The 22,356-nt window shown below is 37.7% G+C and overlaps 1 protein-coding gene across 1 annotated transcript in view; it reads left to right on the top strand.

Annotated features, from left to right (window-relative positions):
* The window catches only part of LOC116725673 (forkhead box protein J3-like), a 76,720-nt gene that overhangs the window by 30,140 nt on the left and 24,224 nt on the right, over nucleotides 1-22,356 (top strand). Inside the window, exons 4-6 of the mRNA XM_032571891.1 lie at nucleotides 9,337-9,411; nucleotides 14,171-14,244; nucleotides 20,517-20,628. Of these exons, the coding sequence (XP_032427782.1) occupies nucleotides 9,337-9,411; nucleotides 14,171-14,244; nucleotides 20,517-20,628 (261 nt within the window). The remainder of the gene's footprint in view (nucleotides 1-9,336; nucleotides 9,412-14,170; nucleotides 14,245-20,516; nucleotides 20,629-22,356) is intronic.

Here is a 22,356-nt window from a genome sequence, read left to right as displayed (position 1 = left end):
ACACTCCTGCCAGCAAACCTTTTGGCCTTTGACTCCCGTCTCCCTGCAAACACACACATCAGTAGACATTTCTCAGGGATCTATACAATGCACACAGGCACAAAAGGCTCATATTTTACCTTGCTCAAAAAGAAACAACAACAAAAAAAAAACTTTCAGGCTGTTTATTACAGCTTACCAAGGTACACTGAAACTGTTTTTCATCCCAGCCTCTAAATCTCACAATCCATCGCTTAACGCCACAGCGGACCCACATGTTTGATCCCTCTCATCTTTTAAATGTCATCTTGTAAAGTTTTGGTCGCTTTAATCATTCTTCGTCCTTATACGGAAGAAGACATCCCTTCCCTAAACAGCAAATCTGTTGATGGATGATTCAACCTAAAGATCAATGTCCATCCTGGGACTGGAGATCAGATGAATGTAAATGTCACAGATCTGCAAGATACTGGGAAAAGAAAGGGAAAAAAAATATATGAATAACATTTTATTTTTCTGTAAAATAATCTGTATGGCTGTCAAGCAGTTTGAAAGTTTACCTGCAAATATAATATTAATTGGATTTTCTTTTTTTTTTCCCCTTCTGCTTTTAAATTTGTTGTGAGATGATTGAAATTAAATTAAGGAGAAAGACGGTTATTTTTTCCACACCTGGTAAAGACAATTAAAAATCCTTGAAATTAATTCATTTGTATTACAGTAACATAATCACACACAGAAAAAAAAAACCCTATAAAACTCACTAAGAGAACTGCAGCGGAGGGTTGCTTGTCGGAGTCGTCATTTTTAGAAGCAATCATTAAATGCTAGATACATGCCAACTGTTTTTCTTTGTGTAGAGTGAAACCAGAAAAAAGTATTTCTTGTTGTAGCTTTGCAAGCATAAACATATGGAGTTTACTAAACTCTACAGAGACTTTTGCTGAAACCATCTGCTAATGAGACAATGATTAAGCTTTTCTACAACAGTCCAGGTGGCTTTCAGGTACACAAAAGTGGAAATCAGGTAATAAGGCACTTTCATACTGTTACACCATGTTACTGTAAGCATGGTGAACAATCTGTTATGCTGTGGGCCTGTTATCTGTCTATAAGGCCTGCGGGAACTGTTTGTACGGAGATGAAACAGAACATTCACTGACTCTGCCAGTAAATTAAAATCAGATCCACACTGCACCTTTTTTTTATTGGGATAAGGGTTCAAAACAGTAGATCACCACACACTAACATACCTCTAGTCCATTTCTCTGTGCATCCAAACTACATGTTTTACTCATTTGCATTGTTCATTTTTTACCTTCTTAGTTTTTTTCACTTTATAAACATTAACCACTTTTTTTTCCTGATTTTGGTCACTCACATGCAAGTAGACATGCCTTAAGTACAACCATTCAGATTGGCATTAAAACATTGCCAATGACCAGATCTCATTTGCCCCTTTTTGCATACAAATAACACATAGCCATAACCCTGGGCTGTTAACATTAGTGTTCAACATTAGAAACTACTGCTATTGTTTTGTGCTCAAAATACATTCAATCAGCTGCGCTGTATTATTCAAGGTTGAACACAGTTGGGGTTCACCTGGGTCGCTTTTTTTGTGTGCAGGCACTTAAGCTAAAAGAACAAACAAAAAAAACAAGTTAGTTCACCTTCAGAACTACCTAATAGTGTGCCCTTGAATCTTAACCCACTCAATACGGGTGTAGCAAATTAATTACATTGTGGGACTTAACAAAGCTCAGTGGCAACATGAAGACACTGAAAATTTTTACCCATACACAGCAGTACATGATGGCTTACTGTCAGCTCAACTTTGCATCTTTATTATGCACATAGCATTGTATAAAAGTGAGCATTTGACTGATGGCCATCTTGGGAATATTTTGCAGTACAACTGAGTGAAACAATCATTACAATACAGATCTTATTATTGAAATCATTTAACTTTGGATTGTTTTATGCGATAGTTGTTTAGTTGTTTTAAATCACCTGACAGTAATTTCAGATTTTACAACAGCTTTGTTTCTTAAAGAGGAGCCACATCAGGTTTGCGAGTGATTCCAGGATGCCTTGCGTTCACACAATAATCTGACTGTGCTTAAATTGTCCCAGACCATGCCCAAGAAGTTCTGAGGGAAACCTTCATTTAAGTTCAGGTGTGATTGTTTTGGATAATATTACACGTTTTTTGTTTTGAGCTTCTGATTTATTGCTGTCAACCTTTTTGAAATAACTACAGAGGAATCATTCTCTCATGTTGCTTTGTGTTGAACTCAGACGTCATGACCCAAATCACCCAAACTTACATAACGTCAGTCTTCTCCTCGTTTCCTTTTCGTGCCGCCACAAACAACACACACCTTGTCTCATATGCCTACAGTGAGAAAACTGCTCTCTGATTTTGACCTTAACATATTGTACCTACTAACACATATTGTACACACATATCACATCGTATCATATTGCATTTTGTCAAGAAGTCATTCATGGTTATCAAGCCTGCTTTATATAACTAACCTCTTCAAGTTCAAGATGTTGCAGTCCATATTAAGCCTCAGCGTAATAAATGTGCAAATTATATGTACACTCACAGAGCCTGACATAACTAATAAATGTTTAAAAATGGAAATTTGACCTTATTTTCCTCCAACAGAACTCTAAATCTTCCACCCCGAAAAACAGCAGATGAAAGCAGGAGATTATAAAATGAACACGCACAGGTGCGTTTTTGTCTGCGTATACATGATTTTAGTCAAACAAAACTCATTATTTAATGATACAATATGTTCACCAGCGCTTAAGGACTAAACATTTATTAGATATTTTCCTGTGGGAATGAGACAACTGAGCGTTTTCAGCGCGTGCTTAATCCCGGTTGACACACTCGGTTTTAAAAGTGTAAGTCAAAATAGATTTTATGTCCACTCATAAAAAAGCTAATTGTTCCACTCTGTCTCGAGTATTCATACCCCTTAGACCTTTTTATGGGTCACCATATTATTACCATTAACTTTATTTTATTGAGATTTTATGCTGTGGATCAGGGGGTTTCAAATCCAAGCCTCAAGTGCTGGTGTCCTGCAACGTTTAGTTTCATCTGTGCTTCAACTTAACTGAGTCAAATAATGAGATCATTAGCAGGATTCTGGAGATGTTCACTGCATTCTGAGGAGGTGATCCAGAATGTTTGATTCAGGTGGGTTTGGACCAGGGACACATGTAAACTTTCCTGACATCCACCCTCAAGGTCTGCTGTAGACCAACAAAAGTCTAGCCCAGGCGGTCAGCAACATTTTTCATTCAAAGAGACACATTTGACCGTGTTGCTACAAAATAAAACTCTCCTAGATAACATAAAACATAAAAGGATTTGCTACATCAAATGTTTTATTATGAAAGCTACCAAATTTAAACTTATAAATATAAATATTAGACTCTGCTTCAGAAGAATCTTTTTGTAGAAGATTCCTTTTCAATAAATCCTCTATTACAAAGGAAAAAAAAAATTATAATGATGAGCCTTTCCTATAAATATGGAAAGGCTAGCAGCATAGTTTGAAGCTAGTCACTTTTAAATGCCTGTTGCAGATATTATATGCAGATTTTGCATTGGAACTTACTGAAAAACTCCTAAAAGGACCATTTCTCATTGATCTATAAAAAGCCACATTTCCGTTTTGGTTTTGTAAGAGTCACAGTGGAGGGACCAAAGAGCCACAAGTGTTGCTGCAGGTTGCAGCTCTAAATCTGACCCATCAAAGTGATGTAGAGGAAAATTAATGCTTGCTAAAATGTGTTCATCAAAAATTCTGAGAAGAGTGGTGGTGAGGGTTACTGTGTTTTAGGACAACTTCTAGTCTCCACAGTTTTACCCTTATAGAAGACTAGCAAGAAAGCCTTTTTTTTTTTTTAGAAATAAAAAAAGTTTTCCAATTTGCATAAAAGTGACATGGAAAATGTGAAAGAAGATGCTCTTGTCAGTTGAGTAACTTTTTTTTTTTTTAACCAGTAAGTTAATTGCAATGTCTGGCATGAAACTAACTTTATATTATCTTGAAAATGTCAAATCCGTTGCAAAACATGAAGGTGGCAGCAATATATGCTGAGTGGATACTTTTCATTTATCAGGGAAGTGGAAGCAGGTCAGAGTTGATGGGAAGGTGGGCAGAGAGAGATGCAGGACAATCCTGGAAGGAAAGTTGTAGATTCTGTAAAAGACTAGAGACTGGACCAGAGATCAATCTTCCAGCAGGACAACAGCCCTAAACAAACAACCAGAGCTGCTATAGGGTGGTTTAGATAAAAGATATCCATGTGTTAGGATGGCTCTGTTAAAGTCCTGGTCTAAATATGACTGACAATTTGTGTCAAGACTTGAAACTGTATGATCACAAGTGCTCTCCTTCCAGTGTGACTGAGCTTGAGCTGTTTCACAAACAAGCCTTGGTAAAGATTTCTTCTATCTACCTAAAGCTATAGTAGAGACATCCTGGATCTGTGGTTGCGGTTTAGGCTGGTTTAATCATTTAAAATCCCTGTAGATTTCATAGACGTTGTAACATTAGTAGTTAATGTCAGTTTAATTTGTTTTAAGAACTAAATACTGTAGATTATTGATGATGAATATATGAATATTTGATCAAATGATTATTTCTGTGGGGAAGATATAAAACCCCAGAAGTTATGTTTGTCGGCTGCTATTACATTTAATTCTCAATGTAATTTTATTTCGTAAAAACCGCTACCAGTTTTATTTGGATGAAATGAATAAGAATCCCAAGCATTTGAAAGAAAATCCGATTTTCCTTTAGCTTTCGTCGTCTACAGATAACATTCCAACAAAAATGTATCTATGGTTCGGCTTAATGTCATGGAAACATTAAAAGAGAAAGTGTTTATGTAGTTTAGTTCATGGCAGAGTTACGAGATCTCCTCCTCCCCCCACCGATTTTACACATTATCCTTCCTGTGTGTGTTTTAAAGACACTCAGACATGCTCACACACAATGCCAAATGCTTGTGTGGTCCATTAGCTGCTGGGCAGTGATGGCGTTGCCCCAGCGAGGCCCAGAAAGCTCATTAATCAAGCCGAGCAAGGAGTGGGTGGAAGGAGGATGCAGCGGTGGATTTCATTATCTTACTTCACAGCACTGCTAATCAGTACATTTATTGATGGTGACTATCCCCATTCACTGAAAGATTATAGTTTCTGTAATATGAGGGGGACAAAAAGACATTCACTCATGCAGTTTATATTTAGACACACAAACTGTACATTTGAAAATCTGTGCGAGTGAGCTGGCTCGGATTGATGCTTTCCAGGTAGAAGGAGAATCGTCTTATGTATGTTTTTATAATTAGATGCATACACGCACACGTGTACCCACCCCCACACACGCCTGCACACACACACCCATGCAAGCGCAGCACCTAGTGTCCTTGCAGCTGTCTGTAATAAAGAATGGTTTTGTTTCTTGCAGCTAACAGCAGGAAAAATGAAAAGTGGGTATGTTATTTTTATGGACATAAATGAAGAGGAAATATTTATATTGAAGTAAATTTTAAATATTCCAAGGTTTCCTCCAGAAAACCTGCTAAGCCCGGTGGTTGGGTGCCATGGCAGTCATTCAGCCAGCAGCCTGTTGTGTTTTTCAGTTAATTTTTATTTTTTTTAAATTAACAGGACATTTTAAAATATCACTTGATAATCATGTATTATTGAAAGATTGGAAGATTAATACCTGAACACCAACTATAAAGTCTTAAAAAATGCAAACATTTTAAAGAGACTTAAACAAATGCTTAGCCTGGTGGGGACACAAGTAAAGCCTGGTGGCCCGCCAGGCTTATAGTACACTGTGGGAAACCTTGTATTCTGAACAAAAAATCCAATTATTACAGCATTTAAGCTTGTCCCAATAAGCAATTAGTCAATTAATCTCAAAATAAATTAAAATGAGCTTGATTCTGTTGATTAATATGTTTTGTTTTTTTTTTACATTCATTTCATTTATTACATACATTTATTATTACATACAATTCATTTATGGTTTTGGTTGTAAGTGGTTCCGTCTTATTTACTGTTTTTTGGTTGTTGTGTTTTATATTGGAGGTTTAAAATGTCTTTCAGTTCCTGTGTTAAGTGTCCTTTACAATATTAAAGTTTGTCTTCGGGAGAGCAAACTTGCATTACGAAGGACACGAGCAAAGAAATACTGCTGTCGTCCGATAGTGAAAGACGACAGCAAGTTAGATGTCTGTCGTCTCCAGACATCTACTTGCTGTTCATTTAAAATATGTAAAAGGCTTTATTTGTTGGGGCTGGACATTATCTATTATCTATGGTTGTTTAAGCTATCCAGTAAAGTTATTTGAAATGTCATCAAATCAACAAACACCGTTTAAGACGAATCGAACGATGACGTCAGCTGTTGTGAGTTCAGTCACATAAAGGCAATCACATGAAGCTAGGAAGTCCATGCTCAAACATTAAAAAGCAAAGACTTCTGAGTTGTCTTTTATTTTATTTTTTTTCCAAAATTAAACCAATGTTAAGTATTTGTGCTGTGAGATCTCCTTTCTTTTCTTCTAGTCTGCTGAATAGAAGTTGTTCCCGTTGCAGTTTGACCATTTTAATGCATCCAGATGAAGCTGTTACCTTTTTGTTATGTTTGAAGTAGAGTTGCGTGATGTCACACACATCGATGAGCCCACAGGGAGCTCAGCATTTTAACCAGAGACTCCTTCAGGTGTAAACTGGGGCCTGATTTTCAAATGGCTGCTCTCGCTGCTGAATCCAGGAAACTGCTCTAAAAATCATCACTTTAAACTCTGTTGAACCATCAGGGGCCCAACTTTTGATTCCACACAGTGGGAATAATTTCCCCCCAAAACTTTTAGTGACATTATGCGGACTGAATTTAAGCCGTTAAGAGATTTTTATTGTTGGCTCGAGTGATTTTTTTAAATTTTATTTTATTTATTTATTTATTTTTTTAAGCACCATCGAAGAACAAGGACAAACATACAAAAAAATGCCACAGTGCGCAAAGACTGAAATACACAAGATTGTGCAGACGCTGCAAGACGTGCACAGGTGTGCATAAACTGCCTGGGTTATAAAAATAGTGCATAAATACACAAACAACAACAACAACAAAAGAAGTTGGTAGAAGTTAGCAAAGTCAAGCTTGCTGCTGAAATGAAGGCGCTTTCTGTGATTAATCAAGCGGCACCGTCCATGAGATATACAGTATATATATATATATATATATATTTTTTTTGGTAGATGGGGGGGTTTGCAGCGGCTGAGGGAAGAGGGGAGAGAATTCCTGTTTGCCTTTTTCAGTCACCTGATTGCCACGCTTTTCCTTGATGGACGGCCAGCGACCTGTCAAGTAAAGCAAAAACTGGTGAAGCATTTCTTCGGGAGGATTGGGGCAAAGCAAAGGCGGACAAGGCTGCTACAATATGCTGCGGACTGAGGGAGGAGATGAGTTTTGCTGGAGAGACAAAGCTTGAGTGGAGCAGTAAGAACAAGGGAGAAGGAGAAGGAAAAAAAAACAAAACAGAAAACCCTCCTCCGATCCGTCTATCTTCTCCCCTCCTCCCCAGTGGTATTAATTAGCAGCAGCAGATGAGTGGAGAACAGAAGCCTGAAGGGAGAACAGGTTCATGTCAGGTTAGTGTATACTGTTGTTGGCCCCCCTCTCTGGTCTTCTGCCTTTCCCTTTATCCTCTCATTCCTCTCACGCGCACGCGCAAAAATTCACATATCATGAGATCTCACCCACAGAAGTATCAGCTCGCTCTCATCACTGCACCCCCCCCCCCACACACACACACTTAATAAGCAGAAGCCGCAGTAATTCCAGTGAGATCGGAGCTATAGTTTTACCACAGCTTCTCGCATATTCAAAGAACGCATTCAAACCCAGGTATCGCCCGAGACTGGAAAATCATATAAGCGTCCAGCCTCACAATTACTGCAAATCATGGCTCCGGTATTGTATTTGCTTGCCAATTATCTGTGGCAGTTTGCGTTTTAGCTTCCCCTTTTCAAGTATATGTTTCAGATGTGTCCGGGAGACGAATCTAATTCAGTTTGCGACAGTCCAGCTGTTTGCATTTTGCTGCAGTAATTGCTTGGATTTCACCTTTGTGTGACTTGTCATTTTGCATCAAGCAAAAACACACGACTAAAATCTCTATACCAGCCGTGTCCTGTTAAAAGCAAATATGTAGTTTCTCAAATTTATAAGCTGATTAATTTCTTTTATGTGGTCCTGTGTTACTTGTGTTTGTAAGAGCTTTATCTGTGTATGTGCTTTTCGTGGCCTGGTATTACATTGCATAATCATAAGCTATGCCTTTTTCATTGCAATTAGATGCGCAGCATAAGAAGACTCATTTGACCTTGCAGTGCTCTCTGACTCAGCTCCATCAGAAGTGTTTAATACCCACATTGTCTCGAAATACAGCAGTAAATCGTGCTTTAGTACTCTGCTCTCTGATGCTCATTAGCATGTATCCTTATACTGTAATGCTGCCTTTAAACTGTTGGGTTTTCTTTGATCAACTTACCTTTCTAATAAAGCAAATAACAAGTTTTTTTCTTTGCAGTCCTCGTTAGATTTCCTTAATTGATATTTTGATTACTTAGAAAAAGAATAAAATGAGGAAGACTGAAAGATGTGAGGTTGAATTAAAAAAACCAAACAAAAAAATAACGATAACTTTTATACTGACTCCAGAAAATTGTTTAAACTGTCCAAATATTTTTGACTTTAATATTGTGGCATTGTTTTTGTCGACTGCTGAAAGCAATCAAATTATAAATGACATAGGGGTTTTCAAATAGCTGTTTGTTTGGACTCTGCAGTAATAAATTTGATAATGAAAATGCTCAAATTGGGTTAGCGAAACTCCCTGATTGAATAATGGCAGCCTATATTGCTCCACTTTGAGTGCAGCCAAGATGGTTTAAGGTGGGAAATAATGATGGAAACAATCATGATCGGGATCTTAGGCCCTGCAGGCTGCTATCTTGGACATATTTGAAGGTCCTGAGTTGAGAAAACAAGCACGTTTGCCAAAGAAGTCTTGATTTCAAATCTTTCTTGTTAATCTGTACAAAATAAGCAAGAAATATGACAGCATAAAAAATAGGACAAATTAAGACTCTTGAACAAGTCAAAGCAACTATGTGCCCTTCTCCTGGTAGAATCACCAAAACTCTAAAATCACAAAGTTATCAGCACTCAAAAGCAATAATTTGATGTTTATTTACCACTTAACTTGTCTTTCATTTCTTTTCTCTCTTTCTTCCTGCAGAATTCTATCCGACACAACTTGTCATTGAACAAGTGTTTTCTCAAAGTGCCTCGCTCCAAAGACGACCCTGGGAAAGTAAGTATGTTCAGACCAGCATGACGTGACTTAAAAGGTTCTGTTGAATTCGGCTCATTGTATAATGGAAAAAGAAAAAGAAGTACATTTTGGCAAATGATCTTAAATATGGTACAAACAGGGCTCAGTTTGGAGAAATAAATTCAATTACATTCAATTCAGTTCAGTGACAATTAAAAACATGTGTAATTTCAAGACACTTTTTTTTTTTAAGACAAATTCAATTTACTATGTATAATTAGATCAGTGCAATCATTCAGCCAGATTTAAATTCAGGCTCATATTTGATGTTCTAATTTATTACTTTGGGTCGCAATTAATTTCTATAAAGAGCAAAACCAGAGAGATAATGAAACATTAATTATTGTAGGTAATGCACAATTGGAAAGTAGTAGAAAGTGGCAGAGTGGAGACAATTGGCCAGTATGTTTTCAGTGTCCGTGGCCCATATCATCATAGCTATAGAAAGTTGCAGAGGATTTTCGTAAGCCACTCTAACTAAAAACTTTGTCAAAAAGAAAGCTTTGAACCTTGTTTGCCTCACAAAGAAAACTGAGTTAGTTGGACAGGAGACCAGCCTGATAACTAAAATAATCTGCTTAACATTCTACTTTTAGAAATTCTTGGAACCATCGGTACTCTGTCTGAAACATATGGAAGAATCAGACCTGTGATATTTATGATGGCCCTAATTAAACAAGAGCTTTATGTGGAGGTTTTTTCCAATTTAGTCTTGTCGATAAGGAGGGAAAAGTAGAATGGAGTATGTTCAAATATAATATACACACTGAAGTACTGAGGGACAGTAAAGGTTATATTTATTGCATTGTATTCGAAATTTTGAACTTTTTCTGAGTAGAAAACTATTTTCCGACCATCCATCCAAATGCTGGACTACATTTGAAATTTCTGAAACGAATCCATACCAAATTTTTTGATTTATTCATTAAAATTTGCTTAAACAAAAGTGAGAACTCTGGAAATTTGATGCGAATGAATGTGGAATTTTGACTTTGGGGGAAAAAATGGACAGCGACCCCGAAGAAATTTCTGCATAGGGTATTCCTATGTAAAATTTATTTTACATAGGAATACCCACACACACGTGCACCCCCATGCACCCACACACATCCCCCTGCACGCACACACATGCCCTGTGCACTTTAAAGCAGTTTGTGACTCCATAACCAGCTGTGGTGAATGCCTAATGCGGTTTTCTCTGTGTTCTGCTTCTCCTCCAATATTGATTCTGCCGAGTAATAATGTGGCACAGGGAGTAATGAATAATAAGTATATGTAGGTACACACCTTCATATCCAAGGCCTTTCATGCATCTGTTATGCTTTATTAGAGTTCTCTTCTCTGCCTTTTCTCTCCTGGACACAATCACAGGAAGCTTTAGATATGTTTCACGCCTGGCGCTACTGCCCCTGCTGCTCCTGCTGTTGTGGTTACGAGGCAGACTTTGTCTTTTTTTTTTTTTTTTACCACAGCCACTTCTGCAGCGCCAGTTTGATAACAACAATTTGTCAAGTCCTTGTTTGTGCTGAATCGAAAGACTTGGGCTCAGATGGGGGGCGAGGGGAGGAGAGTATGTAATTAAGGTTGATCACTGAAGCTTGCCTTTACATTATTTTTTAATAAACGCTCAAATGTTCAAACTTCCACTCTTCACAGGATTAATGCAAGAGCTGACCTACAACTTTTATAGAAAGAGAGAGAAGAAAAAACTAAAAAAGCCAAAACTTTTCAATGAACTCTCAAAACTCTGCTCATTTCGTTTGGGGGAGGAAGGCTGGTGGAAGGAGTTTCTTCTGACTGTGGGGATTTTGGAGCCATTGAAAAATGAATTAGGGGGGAAGAAGCTTTAAATAATTCAGAGGAAATCCTTCAGCTTGAGTGGAGGCCTATAGTCTGGAAAGACACAAAGAGAGTGGCTCCCCTCCTGATTAGCCTGACTTGGACCTGAGCAGCACCTTAATTTACTACCAAGATCGAAGCGGTCGATACCTCGGCACCGGGAATGGAGGGTAGGGGGTGTGTGTGAGGGGGTCATCTGTGTGTGGAGAAGTTGAATGTACATGTTCTGCTTGAAGCCGCAGAGAGAGGGGTGAAGCTAAATCATGAATGTGCTAACGTTAATTGGCTGTGTACAGCTCAGTGATGTGGGACTGAGAGACAAGGGGAGGAGAAGAGGAAAGAAATATGGGGGCGGCGGGGAGGGTGGAGGCGGGTTGAAGCTGAGCTGCGTCTGTGGCCAAGAAGAACCTCTTAGATTCATCATACAACTTTAGCTCTCCTTGGGAGGGAGGAGGAAATATGTTGCACAAACTAAAACCAGAAAATTAAGGACCTGTGAAACGGCTATTGGCAAAATATTATCCCTCATTGCACAGTTAAGATAAGATATTGACTTGCTTTAGGAAAACAAAAACAGTATTTCTCTCTAAATCTTTCACGTTTTAGGTAAATTCAAATCAACAAAATTATTTCTGCGTGCTAAGTACCAGAATAATGAGAGTGAGAACTTTTTAGAAGTTTTGTAACTTTCTGTCCAGAAAATTCAAAAGGATGTAAACAGTTCAAGTAAGTCAAGATGATGATGTCATGGCTTTGTAGGCTTTTGATGGGCTAACTTACAAAATTTGAGGTTAGGTCCTAACTGTGGTTGTATTTTGATCCGCAACTCAAATGTTGCAATGTTCGTCTTTTCAAACAATCTGTTTCAAGTGTAAAGACCATAAGATATTTATACCGTTTATGGGGAAGACAGATTCTGGATGTGTTTTGGTACAAAATGTTCCTATCAACCCCAAAACAATAAGAAAAGACCTTGTGAAGATGTGAAGAGGGAAATGAGTCTTGTGCTGATGGAAGTCACATGAAAAAGATCATTACTCCAAAAGCCACATAAAATCCAAATATATATTTTGCAAACGCACAGGGGAGCATCGTGTGGTTTAATGAAGCTGAAATTGAATTGTTTGATTACATTTGACGATTGTGACATTTTAAGGGGAAATTGAAAGCTTGTGAGTCCAAGAACATAAACCCAGCTAAGCAACGTCTCAGCCAAAACAGATAAAGCTTGGTAGCAAATGGATAATTACCCAAAGCATACCGCCAAAGACTGTGAATTTAGAACAACAAACTTAACATTTCAAGAGGCCGTCACAAAGACCTGAGGTCAGTCTTGTAGAAAATTAGACTTGGATCAGGCCTGGTTGAAGAATACCCAATAACTTTGGGGAAAAAAAGTTACAGAAAATTGTACTAAATTCCAACTATATGTATGTAAACTCCTAAAGTTAAAGAAAGTGATAGTCTCATATTATTCTGGCTATCAAATTGTGGTAGCCTATTTGAGTGTGACAAAACACACTCAAATAAGAGTTTTCAACCATAAATGTTAATTTAACAGTAATGTTTTAATGTTGTGTATTAAAAGCATGTGAGTGAATTTTATGTGGAAAAATGTGGCCGTAAAAAATCAAGAGCAGGGAACTGTGCTCAAAAGAGAAGCAGATGCTTTAGATTTATTTAAAATAGATGGGAACATTATCTAAAGATGTGCAACTAATGTAGGAAATTTAAAGTTGTGCAAATAACAACACAGGCGTTTAAAAGGGTGATTTCTTTTCTTTTTCTTTTTTCTTCCGGAGAGATGTGGCAAGAAATTTCCTGGGTACCACATCAGGATAATTTTCAGCTTGGTCGGCCATGATTGGTTTCAACTTTTTCTCTGTCTCTGAAGGCACTATATGCAGTAAACTGAGTACGACACAACTTTGGTTAACTTTTCTGTAAAAGTACTTGAAGAGAAATCTCAAACAGCCAAAATCAGTGTCGGTGGGTTGAGTGCCATAATCCACCACAACACTTCGCTTTAAAAATATGATCAGAGTACCTGAGAATCCTAGCTCCTTTACCAAAAAATGTTGAACAGAAGAAGAAAATAAAACCATGCCTCACATATGAACAGCATGTAAAAGTGACGGATGAAAAGCTGAAGTTTGATTAAACTTTACACATCTTCATAAAGGCTAAAATTGTACTGTGGTCATGGGTTAAAAGTCACATTTTAGAAGTACTTTCTCCTGAACAGAGTGACAGACTGACATATTGGTCTTTAATGTGGCAAAAAAGCTGCTTTATTATTATTATTATTATTATTATTATTATTATTATTAAGCTGTTGGTAGTGACCAAAACAGAGAGATTGGGAATAAAACATTTCAAAATGGCATCTTCTGCGGTGATGCTTCTGGTCAGAATGCCTACAAGCAGAAATGCATTAACTACCCTTCTTGGGAAGAAGCCTCATAGAAAATGAGGACTAGTTGGGGACATTATATCTCATGGCCGCTTTGGGAATAGCTCAGCTTTGGTTGCACTCACAATGCAGGAGCTTAAAATGCCACTTCCACCCGAAAACATATATGTTTTATAACTTAATATTAGATATCTGCTGATAAAGCCTATCTGCTTCCCCAATGCGACTACTGTCTGCAGCTGCAGAATACTCCCAACTACTTATAAATAATTCACATGACCCCAAATATAATCTACTGACAGAATAGTGAGTGAAAATCCTGTTCTTAGCTGGAAGAAGCATCCCTCTCCAGATTTCCATAGACTTCTCTTGCTTTAAATGAGAAAGTAAAAAGGTAATAATGAAAGTTTTACCTGAAGTCTAAAGGCTTGTAAAGACCTGAACGCTGACCTGTGTGTTTTTTTTTTTTTTGTGATTACTTTTCAGGGCTCCTACTGGGCGATAGACACCAACCCTAAAGAGGACTCGGTGCCCAGCAGGCCGAAAAAGAGACCACGTTCATGGGGAACGGGTACGATTTTACCAATCTTCCAGAATCTTTAGTTTGTTGTCACAGAGAACAATTTCTGGGAATACATTCAAAATACTCGGTGAGGGCACATGAGGACAACAAAAGATAAACTCTTGTGATGCTGCTGCAGAGATATTTAGACAGATTTAAAAAAACAAACATTTTTTTAAATTCCAAGCAGCGAAACTAGCAGCGCCGCTACCGTTCTAAACGGTTTGGCTTATATTGACCCCTTTATGTGGGCAGAAATCTAAAAACCCCACTTGGTTATGGAAAAAAAACTCACTGGCTTCATGTGTGGTTCATTTAAACTGAACCAAATCATAGTCATGATTAAACAACGCTGTGCACATATGTGCTCCCTGATGTTCACCAGAGGCTCGTCGGGCGCATTCTTCAGCATCTCACAGGAGGAGCAGGAAAGAAAAGTTACAGGGAAGATGAGAGAATGCAGGCGCAGGAATGAAGATTGGTTTTGAAAACACTGATTGACAGCAGAGGAGGCTATAAATATACGTAACCCAGCATCGGCTCGGCGGAATGCGGCTGGGTGTTCAGTCATTAACCCTGCAGATCTGAATACAAAAGCGGTGCCGGGGTAGCTCCGCCATGAGTTGCAGGTCTCGTACAAACCCCTTATACAATCCTCTGTTGTTTTTGCTCTGTGTGCAACAAACTGTGCATGAAGTTTCAGTTTCTTCAGTACTTAGTTTGCATACTCATAAGCAATTAGATGTTTTTTAAAAAGCATTGAGACCAAAGAGACAGCTTCTAGTACATATAAAAAAAAAAAAAACTAGAATATTGTGTAAAAGTGAAATATTTACTGTCAGCCATCTCAGAAAGTGAAACTCATATATTATATTGAATCATCCCACTTAGAGTGACGGTTATAGATAATGAAAACCTAAAATGATGTAAAAAAAAAACTTGTGGTGTCACACCCTCATCAGCTAATTAACTCAAAACACCTGGTTCTTCAGTCTCTCGCTGTTTTGGGGCAGAAAGCTACACAATCATTGGAAAAACTGCTGACTTGACAGATGTCCAGAAGACAGCCATCAACGTCAGTCACAGGGAGGGTGAGCCACAGAAGGTCGTTGCTGAAGAAGCTGGTTGTTTACGGAGTTCTGTATCCAAACATATTCACAAAACTATGGAGTGGAAAGGAAGAAGTGTGCCTTGGAAAAGATGCACCAGCAATGGGAAAAACTGCAGCCTTAAGAGGAATATCAAATCAAATTCATTCCAGAAGAGCCACCACACACAGACGAATACTAGACATGGACTACAAATGTCACATTCCCTGTATGAAGCCACTCTTTTGAACCAGAGACAAATTCTTACCTGAGTTTCGAACAAAAGGAGCTGGACTTTTGCGCAATGGTACAGAGTCCTGTAAATTCTGCATTTCATTTGGAAATCAAGATCCCAGGGGTTTTGAAAAAGAGAAGAGATGAACAGAATCCATCTTGCTTGATGTCCAGTATGAAGTTTGAAACAGTCGGTGAGGGTTGAGGTGCCAAGTTGTCTGCTGGTCTTGGTGCACTGTGTTTCTAAAGTCTACAATCAATGCAATCGTCTGCCTTGGAAATTCTGGAGCTTTTTATGCTTCCCTCTGCTGACCAGCTGTATTATCCTTTATTTTCCAGCAGGACTTGGCATTTGCTCACACTGCCAAAGCCACCAAAAAATTGTTTATTGACCATGTTGTTCCTGTTCTTGATTGGCCGAGCAAACTTCCCTGATCTTTAACCCTTCTAAAAAAAATCTATGGGCTGTGTTGTGAAGAAGAAGATGAGACACAACGCCCAACAAGGAAGCAATCTGGTCTTCCATTGCCTCTACACAGTGCCACAGGCTGATCGCCTCTGTGCCATGGTGCAGTGATGCAGTAATTCATAGAAATGTACATACCTTTCACTAGTCTGACATTTATGCTTAAGACATCCATTTTTGATTGGTGTAATGCAATATTTCTAATCTTATGAGACACCGAATGTTCAGGTTTTCTTTACCTGAAAGCCATAACACATGAAATGTTTAACTCTATGTGTAATGAATGTCTCCAGATCTGTAAAAATTTATTTTCAACAAAAGATTAACCAGACATCAAAGTGCAAACAGTTTTTATCAATATTGAGCAGGAGTGGTTCATGTCTGTGTGTGTTGAAGGACAGAAGGAATGCGTGACTCAAAGCTTTACCAAACTCTACCTAACACTCACAATACGCCTCTCAGCAACTCCCATGCAGTTCAAATGGTTAATGATTGGAATATAGTGGTTTCAATTGGTTTATAATGTATAAAAATGTGCGGTTCTGATCTTCCGAAAACTTCACACTGTTTAGAAGTGTGCTCAAGTCACCAGCTATTCCCTTGCGTATGATTTACATCAAAACCTCTAATTTCCAGGAGCTCCAGCTTCACTGTGCAGATAATTCTCTTGTTTTTATTCCACTAGACTCCAGCGAGATTTTCTGAACGTACACCTGACCATGTTGTGACGTACAAGTTGTTCATCACTGTTGCCTTTCTACCTATTATCCAACATCTCTTGTCACTGCTTGTTGGAACATAATCATTATCTCCCCGTTTTCCTGCCACTCTCCTCTCTACCTCCTGGTCCATGCCGCTGCCTCACCCTCTCCCCCGTCCCCCCATTCAGTCTTGGGAAAAGCTCAGGCAGGCGTGGAGCAGCAAAGTGCACAATCACCGTTGCTCACTTGGGGAAGACTGGAGAGAGAGAGAGAGAGAGAGAGAGAGAGAAAGTGTTGCCTGAAAAGAAGCAAGAGAGAAGTTTGGAAGGAAGAATGCAGAAAAGAGAAACAGACGTCAAGGTAGACAGAATGTTGAGGAAAAATCGGAGCTACGAGGAGGGGAAAAGAAGTAAAGAGGAGCTGGAGGAGGAGGGAGGAGAGAGTATTCCGGGCTTGTGTTCCAGTTAATTACCACAGTAGGCCCTGGGGCTGCCGTTAGACATATTTTCTTCACCAACGATTTTTTTTTTATTACAAACATTAATTAATTCAGAGGCTTGTCATCTCGTCTTACATGGATGGGCCCTTCGACCCCTTTTCTCGTGCCTCACTTGCACCGCTGGCAGACACACCGTGGGCTGTCACATGGGCTAAGGAGAAAATGGGAGGTTACAAGTGCGGAGATTTATGCCGACATTACTGTCTGAGGGTGGGGGGGAAGGTGGACTAAATATGTCTTTGTGTTTTTATTGGGGGGTGTTTAGTTGCACCTGGGCTGTGTGCTTGTAAAGAGTTTTAAGTTGGCAGCGAGGCTAAACGTCAGCCTCATAAATCCATTGTGCTGTTAGCCGCGTAGCTGCGGTGAGGATATTTACGGTCCTTTCATTTCATGTATATCTCTCCGTCTGCCTGTCTGTCACCGCTCAATTATCTACCTATTCTTTCTGTCTTCCCGCTTTCTTCCACCAGCCCCATTTTTTTTTTTTTACTCTCCCCCTCGTCTCCTCTTTGTTGGTATTTTTCTAAGAGCTTCCGTCGGGGGAGCCGGCAACCCGTTTGTCTGGGAGTTTATCATAAATTAAAGATTGCATTGTTACCAACCAATCCTCTTACTATAAGCAGTTTGGGAAGTCAGCCAAAGCCAGCCTTGAACCTTAAAAGAAGTCAAACAAGGAGAAAAAAAACACATATTTTCTTCTTCTTTTTTTTTTTTTTTACATTTTTGGGGCATCAGTGTTGCCCCGAATCAATCCATGAGTAGCTTCTTGTATCTCATTGAGCTGTGCCCCTGCTTCGGCTCGCAGAGAAGACGGCGGCAAATGAAACGCTGCAGAATACGCCTGAAATGTGTAAATAATTCATGAGGAAGGCTTGATTCATCTTACCAAGTGCAAGTGATGTGTCCACTTCCCAGTCTGACTAAGTGTCCGGCAATTTACGCGAAGCGCGCGCCGACTTGTTCACGCGGTTCTCAGCCCGGAGCGTCGGGGTGAATCAGGGGAGGCTCGTAAAAGAATCATGAACTTGAAGCGGACAGAAATTTCTTCATAACCTTTGTCACATTTAATTTCTCATCTCATTGCCAAAATCCTCTGGGTATCCCCAATCAGTGCGAGCCAGATTTAGAATTCTAGTGAATCTAAATGAGGAGAAAAGGCTCTCAGGAATTCAGGAAGTGCTACATTATGGGCTGCACTCTGCTGGATTTATTTATTGTTTTGCCACAGGAATTTGTCCAGGCTCACTTATTAGTACATGTTAGTTATAATTGACAGTAAGTATGTATTAAGTTAGTATATATTAAGTTTGTGTATCATTTATATATGTGCACAGTATATATGTGTTTTAAGCTTTTTCATGTTTTGTCATGTTACAAACACAAACCCCAGTTTATGTCATTGAGGTTTTATATGAAAAATAAATAATTGTGCAGTGAAGGATTAATGATACAAAGGTCTTCTTCTTCTTCTCTTTTTTTTTTTTTACATACAAATCTGCAAAATGTGACATGCATTTGTATTTAGCCCCCTTTAATTTGATACCCTTTAGTAAAATCTAGTGTAAATAACTGATTAAAGATGTTGCCTTATTCTTAAACAGTGTCCATGGGAAGATTAACGTTGCTTAAAGCGTTTAATATCAAATTGTCTTACTTGCGGCATTCCTTAATACTATCTGCATGTTATTAATTCAGGCCGGTATGTACTTTAAAATGTAATATTGTCATTAGTTGTGATACGGATATAATAAAATATTGCTTAAAATGTAACACACAGTAGAGATAAATGGAGTAATGTATGTTTTCATGTAAAATAAAGTGTATTTAGTGATTCTAGTGACAGTAAAAGAGTGCTTCATCACAACTACAAGAATCTTACTAATCATGCATCTATATGAGTATTACCTGTTGGTTTAAAAGACCTGTAAAAACATAAGCACAGTGGAAATATTTGCAAACATAATGTGAAAAACTCTCTGGTTTATCTCAAAGAAACAAAAAAGCAACAAAGTCTTTGTTTATTTGCCTTTATATTTGACCATTTCCACATGTTGTGTTCCAATTCACCGATCTATGTTAGTATATTGAGCTTTTTCCTTATATTATATGTTTTTGGCTTTCGTTGTGCCTTAAACATCAGGCAATTACAGCAGAATAAACAAATACCAGATAAATACATTTAATTATTTGTATTCGAACATTCATAGGTACTTATAAACAATGTTTAAAGGTTTTGTGCAGGACTTTTGGAAGAAGCTGTTCTGCTGCTGAGGAAATAAATGTGTTCTTAAATTGCATAGTACTTAATTAATCCTTAAAGAGAAGATATTTACAGAGTAATAGTTATAAACTTAATGTGAAGGGCCCAGACTGACTGTTGGTTGAGCAGAGTGTACAAAACAGTTTTAGTTTTTGCAATATCCAAAAATGTTTTTCTTGATCCATATTCTGTTACTGAATGAATGAATGAAAGTTTATTTTAATACTTCAGAGAACAAAAAAATATTTTAATTTTATAATAAATTATCTTTAATAATAACCTAAATAAAAAAATAAACTTGATTTAATTTCCCTTTTGGATTAATAAAGTATTTTTGATTTTGAATTGAGTTGAATTATCATGTGGATATCTGTAATAAATATGCCATTGGCTAATAAATGACTGTTACATAAATGAGTATGACTTCTGAAGAAATATTACAACAATATGTCTGTTTAAATTTATTAAATCTAACCAATAGATTTTAAATACAGTATACCACTACCTAATCTGACATGGCTTCATCTTTAATCTTATTTAACATATTTCTTATGTACGCTTTTAAACTGTAGGATATTATTTATTTGTTTAAATTGAACATCTAATTTGTTCCATAATTTCACTCCACAGATAGAGACACTCGTATATCCCACTATTAAAAATGACACACGTATGGAATTGTACTGCCAGTTTGCTTGGTGTGGGTTAAATGTCTGGAATAATCTGCGTAAATAAGATGTAAATTGTGAGTTGTGACAGGGGTGGACATGTGTATGTGTTGATATAAAACAGTTTTTAAAAATAAAAAGTTAAACTAAAAAAAAAAATCACACACAGTACTTTAGATATTTGACAGGACTTGAGAAAATGTTTCTTTGAAACATAAACATAGATTACATAGAGTAACTTGGGTGTATAGAAAACACTCTGAGGTAACTTATTAAATACCAATATAATTATGCATTTCCTCTTCAGCTTGGGCTATAAAGTCTAATAATATCTGTGTCTGTTGTCATTTGCACTTCCTTGAAGGCATCAACCCCTTACAGCCTGGAGTCAGAGTCCCTGAGAATGGACTGCATCATGTCAGGAGGCGCATCTCCGACTCTGGCCATCAGTGCAGCAAATAACAAGGTAGGGCATCAGTCCAGATTTAAGGAGAGGGATTGGTTTTGTTGTTGCAAGACAATCAGTTATGAATAATTATGGAAAACATTCTTAAAATGCCCTGCATGCTACTGATTTACGTAGGTTCTTATATAACTAAGAAATCAGTTTTACTTTTCCTTAAAGAAAACTTTCACTGTACATTGGTCAATGCTCAGGTTTTGTAGTAATTTAAAACAATAAATATTTACTACTTCCTGTTCCTCACTCTTTATTTTCAAACTTCATGTCTTTCTCAGGTTATTAATTATCTTTTTTTTAAAAAGATTTGTAGTATAAAAATCAGATTTTTAGATTGACAGATCAAACTTCCCCATTTTTAACTAAGATAACAAGCTGAAAAAGCTGAGATGATGATGTCGTGTCTTACTGGCCCTTTGATCGCTCAATTCAACACATACGGGTTAATTTTAAGCCCAGCTGTGGCTCTATTTTAAAGAAACACATCAAACACATTGACATCTTGTGTGATGTGATGGAAGAAATAGCAGAAATCAGTCCTAGAGAGAGAATTGTGGACTTTAGGTCTGTTTCATCCTTTGGGTAAAATTTTCAGATGCCGTGTTCATCCGTTCAAACATTTATAAGCAAATTAAAATGTAAATAAGCAAATGTAAATAGTGTGGGATTGTACAGCCATCATACAGCTTCAGGAAGGAGACAAATTCCTTGTCTGTGTTTTGGAATGAAGTGTTCAAATCAACCTCACCGCAAAAGCAAAATACCTTTGGATAACAGTCTGATTGGCTGAAGCCTGGAACACCAGTGAACCATCTACAAGGTTTAAAAGGCCACTGAGCAAGGAAGAAGGCATTACTTCAGCTACATACTGTAAAAAGTCAACTCAGAAAAGCACACTTGAAAACAAACCTTTATTATAGTAGACATGTCTTATAAACTGATGAAAGTCACATTTATTGAACATTTAGAGAAAAGTCCCTGAGGATGCTATGAAGTATGGAGGAGGCAGCATCAAGAGTATATAAACCTCTAACTTTGGAGAACATATTAAACATTTAGTAAAAGTTTATTTGCCTATTATTTTGGCATTAAGCAAATAAAAGGTAAATTGATTTACTGAAATTGGGAGAAAAAATTTAGCAGATTAAATGTTAGATGATAAAAGCAGACTGTGTTTTTTTTTACACATTGTGTGTATATTTGATTGACAGCACTAAGGCCCTCCTCTTGGCTCTGATTGGTTGTTTCTGACTGAGCAGTGTATTTCTGCAGATGGCAGTCAGACCTGAGGGAGATGGCGGAGGAGCTCGGTTTTTTCACAGATGATCTGTCCCATATCATACCGTGAAATCATAGTGACGGTTTTTAAGATATATGTAAAAACATTTATTTAAAAAAAAATTAAAGTTACGTACTGGGAATCAAACATATTGATTGACACTCAAAATAAATGTCCAGTTTATTAGCATATTTCATTCGAGGAAGCAACAAGAAAACCTTGATTGGCAGTTATTTTAATATTGATAGTAGCTGTTTCTGAGCAGTCTTAATCAACACAGAAAACGCTTTTTTTTTTTTCTTTTTTAAAGATGTTACTTCTCACAATATACGTTCAACATGTCAGCTTCCACTCACTGTGTTACTCCAGCAGAAGCTCAAACACATCTCTTTTAAGACATCACTTTACATTTTGAAACAATGATTCAGAGCAGGGCGAGGAAGACCTTGACGATA

This window comes from Xiphophorus hellerii, chromosome 1 (assembly GCF_003331165.1).
Source record: "Xiphophorus hellerii strain 12219 chromosome 1, Xiphophorus_hellerii-4.1, whole genome shotgun sequence".
In the NCBI taxonomy this organism is placed as follows: Eukaryota; Metazoa; Chordata; class Actinopteri; order Cyprinodontiformes; family Poeciliidae; genus Xiphophorus; species Xiphophorus hellerii.
Note: the sequence above shows the minus strand (reverse complement) of the source record. Positions and strands in the feature narration are given on the sequence as shown.